The sequence below is a fragment of the Schistocerca serialis genome, chromosome 9 (assembly GCF_023864345.2).
Source record: "Schistocerca serialis cubense isolate TAMUIC-IGC-003099 chromosome 9, iqSchSeri2.2, whole genome shotgun sequence".
In the NCBI taxonomy this organism is placed as follows: domain Eukaryota; kingdom Metazoa; phylum Arthropoda; class Insecta; order Orthoptera; family Acrididae; genus Schistocerca; species Schistocerca serialis.
Genome location: NC_064646.1, coordinates 479,464,174 through 479,471,571, shown reverse-complemented (window position 1 = coordinate 479,471,571; position 7,398 = coordinate 479,464,174). Strand labels below are relative to the sequence as shown.

At 42.4% G+C, this 7,398-nt stretch overlaps 1 protein-coding gene across 2 annotated transcripts in view; it reads left to right on the top strand.

Moving 5' to 3' along the window:
* The first annotated feature begins 1,307 nt into the window (after positions 1-1,307).
* LOC126418925 (uncharacterized) overlaps positions 1,308-7,398 on the top strand; it is a 119,795-nt gene continuing 113,704 nt past the window's right edge. For both annotated transcript variants that reach the window (XM_050085952.1, XM_050085951.1), the window contains exon 1: positions 1,308-1,346. In XM_050085952.1, coding sequence (XP_049941909.1) covers positions 1,320-1,346 — 27 coding nt within the window. In that variant the 5' untranslated portion in view covers positions 1,308-1,319. The remainder of the gene's footprint in view (positions 1,347-7,398) is intronic.

Below are 7,398 nucleotides of genomic sequence, written 5' to 3'. Positions count from 1 at the left end.
TGTGAGGACGGGGCGCTAGTCGTGCTTGGGTAGCTATGTTGGTTAGAGCACTTTCCCGCGAAAGGCAAAGGTCGCGAGATCGAGTCTCGGTCCGGCACAGAGTTTTAATGTGCCAGGAAGTTTCTCACACTAGTTCGTACAGCGTTCGTCAGGAGAACAATGGTCTACATTTATACTTTAGATCACAATCACGCATTATTCACACTACTAAAAGGATATACAGAACTGTACAAACAAAAATAAACAAAAAGGCCTTCAAGAAATAAACAGAAAAATTCACAAAAACACTCTCTTGATCTGTTTGCTGAATGCCTCTGAGCACTATTGGACTGTGCTGGTCAAAATTCTTAGCTACATTATAGTTCCTTCAGTTTAGTTCTGTCCGCTACTGTGCTCTAGCAGATGGAAATTAGAGCTACGTACTCGACTGAAACCGCTTCACACCATCTGTGACTGTGCACGCATGAGTCATTCTCCTGATATACAGGTTCTAGACAGCAGCGATATACGGCGCCACGCCTCAATCCTTCAGTGTAGCAGTTAGTCTGAATGCAATATAGAAATATATTTCAGACCGTTGTGCCCCTCGAGGTTCACATCGAGTCCCAAAATCCGCGGCTGTCGTAATTGCTCTGCGACAGTATTCGGCACTGACTCGAGCCGTCGACATGCCATCACTAGACTTTCGTCTTTCTGCATTTGCTCCTAACCACTCTGGAAGTACAGACTGACCTGTAACCCCTTTTCTTCCTTTCTCTTCTAAGCTAGCACACGACATTAATAAACGATAACACGCACAACAAACATTACACGATTCACAGACAAATCCTGCAAACGACTTCTCTCACTTAGATAATCTTGACGACTACGGCATCGAGTAAGGAAACCGGCAACAAGATGAAGTAGTAATAAGAAAATTTTGGCAAATTGTGAACAAGCGATCGGATATACGAGACAGGATAAATGCTACGGAATAGTAGAAGATGGCCGCGTAAAGATGAAGAGATTACCTCGAGGTGGGGAAAGATGGCAGGCAGCATAAAATCAGCGAACGACTGATGACTGGGAAACGAAGGAAACGGAAAAGAAACAAGGTGTAATCGTAATGGCGCGTTCTCGTCACGTAGCGCCGCTGCATTGGGAGCCTGGGAGGCGCGTCGCAGGACGGGCGGCCGGCGCGGCCTTCCGCTGGCGCCGGCTTTTCCGTCCATCGCAACCACACACGCACACACACACACACACACACACACACGTGGAGGCAGGAGGATATAATTCGCACCGCGCGACTCCAAGCCACAGTGCGTGGTCCGGCCGGCGGCATGGCGCGCGCTCTCCGACTCACGCTGGTAAGTCACGGCTCGTGCCGGAACACTGACCACTGTCCTTTGCAGAGCTCAGGCGCACTCCGGTTCTTACGCTAGAGGTAGTCAAATACAGCCGATACCGGTATTTTAGTTTCGAATAGCCAGTACTTTTCGGTATTTGTTTTGTCTCTGCTGTAACGGGAGTTTTTTTTTTTTTATTTTTTACTAACAACCAGGTAAAAATCGATATATCAGTATGTCGTAGCAGCAGTCCTGAAATTTTCTGTTTTCAGATTTTTTTTTAAACGAGTTATGTTTACTTGCAAAACTTCCATTGCTTTGAAATATTGTGTTATTATATAAAATGCGAAAGTGTGATCAGTGCTGTTTTAATGTTGTTGTTGTGGTCTACAGTCCAGAGACTGGTTTGATGCAGCTCTCCATGCTACTCCCTTCTGTCCAAGCTTCTTAATCTCCAAGTAACTACTGCAACCTACATCCTTCTGAATCTGTTTAGTCTATTCATCTCTTGGTCTCCCTCTACGATTTTTACCCTCCACGCTTCCCTCAAATAATAAATTGGTGATCCCTTGATGCCTCAGAACGAGTCCTACCAACCGACCCCTTCTTCTAGTCAAGTTGTGTCACAAATTCCTCTTCTCCCCAATTCTATTTAGTACCTCCTCATTAGTTACGTGATCTACCCAGCTAATCTTCAGCATTCTTCTGTAGTGCCACATTTCGAAAGCTTCTATTCTCTTCTTCTCTAAACTATTTATCGTCCATGTTTCACTTCCATACATGGCTACACTCCATACAAATACTTTAAGAAACGACATCCTGACAAATCTATACTCGATGTTAACAAATTTTTCTTCTTCAGAAACGGTTTCCTTGCCATTGCCAGTCTACATTTTATATCCTTTCTACTTCGACCATCATCAGTTATTTTGCTCCCCAAATAGCAAAACTCTTTTACTACTTGAACTGTCTCATTTCCTAATCTAATTCCCTCAGCATCACCCGATTTAATTCGACTACATTCCATTATCCTCGTTTTGTTTTTGTTGATGTTCATCTTGTACCCTCCTTTAAAGACACTGTCCATTCCGTTCAACTGCTCTTCCAAGTCCTTTGCTGTCTCTGACAGAATTACAATGTCATCGGTAAACCTCAAAGTTTTTATTTCGTCTCCACGGATTATAATTCCTACTCCAAATTTTTATTTTGTTTCCTTTACTGCTTGCTATTTTAATAACAACGCCGAAAGTTACAAATGAGCAACAAACGGATGACGTAAGAATCGGTACCGCATTGCTGAGATAATAATGTATCTGTTGTCCTTTAGTACCCAAAAGCAGTGATCCTTTCGGTTTCTGGGCGCGGAGTAGCAGGTGTACGCAACGCTTCCCATGTGTAGTGCAGAAGTGTTTATCGCTGGTAGGAGGTTCCGCGCCTTCTGATGGATTGTTATCGCCTTCGAATGATATTGTTTCTGACGAAAGGTGTCGAATTAGAAATGAGCACCTTATAGAACGAGAATTTATGGACAGATTGGACAATAAACATTGCTCACTCGAGTAATTCATAACTGAAATTTTAACTATCGTCACGTAATTGTTTCTGGTATACGTCCTATCTTGTCTACGATCTAAATTGCTGATTTGAATTTTTTAAAAGAGCTTTTTTAGTTTTATCACAAAAATTCCATTCAAATTCATGTTAAAAATTAAATAAATATATTTGACTACGAAACGGGATTTTCATTCGAAATAATTAAGGAAATAGGAGATTGCAAATTCTACACAAAAGCTTATAATTTGTCTGCCATTGCTACGAAATAATAAAACGGAAAGGAATTTAAGTTAACAGTAATTCATTCATTGTCGATAATACAAATTGAAAATACCTGAGCAGCTACCTGTGTCTACATTGTACGCCTTTATGTGTATGTAGCTTCTAGCAAACAGACAACATAACACGAAACATTTCACATAGTACACGTGTAAGGAAATCTCAGAAGTCCTGCCCGGAAGGAATGCTGAAACAACCAGTTTTCCGTATACCGGTGTTTTTCATCTCCAGTTCTGCAATCAAAACAATCGCTACCAACCTATTTTCGCTTTTTATTGCTATTATTTTCACTCGTAAATGTACACATCGAACAAATGTTGGAAAGTTGTAAGACTCCCTCAGAGTTTTACGTTAAACGTTTGAAGGCACATAGGATAGAAATATCCGATAAATTAGGTAAATAAAATAAAATTTAGGTCGTATACTTTTCGCTGCTTTTCTCTAAAAGTCATCTGCAAACCTTATACATCGCTTTTCTTGTCCTCTGATTTTGATGTCTTCGGTCTTCTGCTTAAATTTGGATACGGCTTCTTCACTAAACTCGCTGAACAAGAACGTGGATAGTGCGCAGTCTCGTGTCATTCCCCTTCTGATTTCAATTCACGTGTCTCTCTGTGCATTGGTGTTTGTGCAGAACTAAAGTAAGTCTTACGTCCTTCCAGTCCAATCACTGTGCACCCAGGCTGGGACAATGACACAACTAAAAATGCAATACATGAGCAAACTCGACTTAAAGACTAATTCTATACAACTTACGTTGAAATGGTATAAGCCTCCTTTAAATTTCAAGTGAGTGTTGTTGGCAGTAAATTCCACTACATTTTCCGTGCGCCTTGAGGCGATTCACAAGCATTTTTCAGTGACATAAAATAAAGCTACCTTTTCTCGACTTGTATCAGTCTTCTCGCGGTGATTGGTATGTTCCTCATTGTCTTAAAGAGCAGCTTTCAGTTTACCTTGTAAAAGACTATCTCTGTATCCACGAATGCAATGAACGTCTTCCAGTTAACACAGTGTTCTCGTAGAATAGTTCTTACTGCTGCGAGAACTTCTCTAGTTCCCTTTTTAGATCTGAAGTCAAACTGATAGTGAGGAGTAATCGCATATTGTTCAGTATTCTTTTTAATCTTGTTCTTCATTATTTTGAGCAATAGTTTCGATGTAGGGGAGAGCAAAGACAATGTGCTATAGTTCGAACTTTCAGTGATATTTCATTTCTTCGGTAACGTGACTAATCTGTCCTCGTTATTGTTCGAGCATGAATGGCACAATGAGGGACTAATGGTGTGCTCAGAGTAGCTGTTTCGACGACCAGCCAGCCGTCTTCTTCAGTTGCGTAGTTATGTGTCCTAGCTGCACGGATTACAACCAGACTGTGATCTATTGTCTGTCTTGCGCATCTAATTACGTGCAGATTTGCAGTCAGGGTGCGTGGGATAGCCACGAGAGTGCTGCCGCTGTCATACGAAATCGCACCTAGCCCACGTGTAGATCCATTATGCCCAGCACGCAGTTAGGTTGGGTACAGACCCTCAGCTGGCCTACTCCAAATCAACATGCGGCAGCAGCGGGCTTTGAGACAGAATCAGCTGTCATCAGAAAACAAAACACCCTGGTCTCCAATGATCTCCTGCTTGACACCAATGGAGTCGAAAATGGCGGTTGGTGAGGTCAGTTGAAAGCACGCTACAGGGCGTCTGGCTCTGAGCTGCCTACATCTACATCTACATCCATACTTCGCAAGCCACCTGACGGTGTGTGGCTGAGGGTCCCTCTACCGGTTCTCCCTTCTATTCCAGTCTCGTATTGTATGTGGAAAGAAAGATTGTCGGTATGCCTCTGTGTTGGCTCTAATCTCTCTGATTTTATCTTCATGGTCTCTTCGCGAGATATACGTAGGAGGGAGCAACATCCTGCTCGACTCCTCGGTGAAGGTATGTTCTCGAAACTTCAATTAAAAGCCCGTACCGAGCTACTGAGCGTCTCTCTTGCAGTTTTCCACTGGAGTTTATCTATCACCTCCGTAACGCTTTCGCGATGACTAAATGATCCTGTAACGAAGCGCGCTGCTCTCCATTGGATCTTCTCTACCTCTTCTATCAACCCTATCTGGTACGGATCCCACACCGGTGAGCAGTATTCAAGCAGTGGGCGAACAAGTGTACTGTAACCTACTTCCTTTGTTTTCGGATTGCATTTCCTTAGGATTCTTCCAATGAATCTCAGTCTGGCATCTGCTTTACCGTCGATTAATTTTATATGGTCATTCCATTTTAAATCACTCCTAATGGCTACTCCCAGATAATTTATGGAATTAACTGCTTCCTTTAAGTAACAGATTTGCAACAGTTCGTTGTGTCACCGTGGTGCCAAGTGCTGCTCAAACTGCTGCCGCAGATGGAGTACAATGCGCTGAGCCATAAGCCGAACTCGATGGTCTTCCCTGTGGGTAGTGCCACGTGACCGTCCGGAGTCCGATCTTGTTGCGGCCGTACGTTTTCGTGACCGCCACGGCCGGCAGTCATATACAGTGACTATATTCCTACCAAGACTTTCTGCAATATCGTAGAAGGAGCGTCGAGCTCCTAGTAGCCCTATTACACGACCTCTTTCAAACTCGGTGATGATGATGATGATGTTTGGTTTGTGGGGCGCTCAACTGCGCTGTCATCGACGCCCGTACAATGTCACATTCTTTACACAGTCCAATTTTAACCACATTCACGAATGACGATGATGATGGAATGATGGGGACAACACAAAGATCCAGTCATCAAGAAGAGAAAATCTACAACCCGGCCGGGAATCGAACCCGAGACCCCGTGATTCAGAGTCAGCAACGCTAGCCACTACACCGCGAGCTGCGTACTCAGTCTCGGTGAATGTTGATAATGGTGTCTTTGTCGCCTTAAAGGCATTCTTGACTAACATTCTTGACTAACATTCTTGACTAACATTCTTGACTCAAACTCGGTGAGGTGTTGATAATGGTGTCTTTGTCGCCTTAAAGGCATTCTTAACTAACATCAACTCACCACGTTCAAAGGTAACTGAGGCTCACGACCGCTACAGCGTGTATTTAAATCAAATCTGACTTGCATCCTCATAGTGGTTCTACTAGCGCCACTCTTACGTGACTGGCTCGAAATTTTTACAGACTTCATCTTTCGGAAGTAGAAAAGTCCCTATCAACTTCCGTTTATGTCGCACAGTTCCCTCTTGATGTCGTTTTTCTTTCCTGTAAGTGTATTATATTTCATGCTTTGCGATCAAAACATCAAAATAAAAAAATTGAAAAAAGTGATCAAATGTTTTGTGAAATGAATCTACTAAAAGAAAGAAATAAAACAGATCGGAGAAACAGAATTTTAAAAAGTAGTAGACGATATCTGTGTGGTGGAATTTCAGTCAGTTGTCTCCTTACGTCACTAACATATGAGGGTCTCAGTTGCTGTACGCGATATCGAGCATGATTCAAAGGCGCGTTATATATTTTATTTGTTTTAGACAATTCATTTCACGAAACTTGTGACCTATTTGTTTTCTTCAACATTTTTTTTAAATTTGCTGACTGCATGAATTCTGAGTACACATAATGAATAAAAATTTGTTTAAGAAATTCGAAACATGAAGCAGATAATTCTTTTGACATTATAATTCTTCGCCCATATTACTATCAAATTTTAACTGGACTACTTGCATTTTTATTCGATTAGTTCTTAAACATGAAAACATTTATTTATAAAAAATGACGATAGGTTACTTGTTGATTAAGATTTCAGTTTGATAATGATCACAGAATGCAAATCGTTGAAAAAAGTTGTCTCATGCAAGAACCAGCAACCTCGAGATTACACGGCTACACTCCTGTTCATGGCAAGTTCAACGCGAAAGTAAACACTGCTACGTGTGTGTGTGTGTGTGTGTGTGTGTGTGTGTGTGTGTGTGTGTGTGTGTGTGTGTGTGTGTGTGTGTGTGCGTGTGTATGTGTGTGTGTGCGCGCTCTTACCTCATTCAAGTCTCGTACCTGCTGAACGTAAATCACGCAATGCCGAGTACCGCCGCGCACGTACGCTTCCTGGGCCTACACCGTGTTTGTGCTTCCACCTCGCAGCTCGTTTATCAAATGGCTCTGAGCACTGTGGGACTTAACATCTGAGGTAATCAGTCCCCTAGAACTAGAACTACTTACACCTATGGACATCACACACATCCATGCCTGAGGCAGGATTCGAACCTG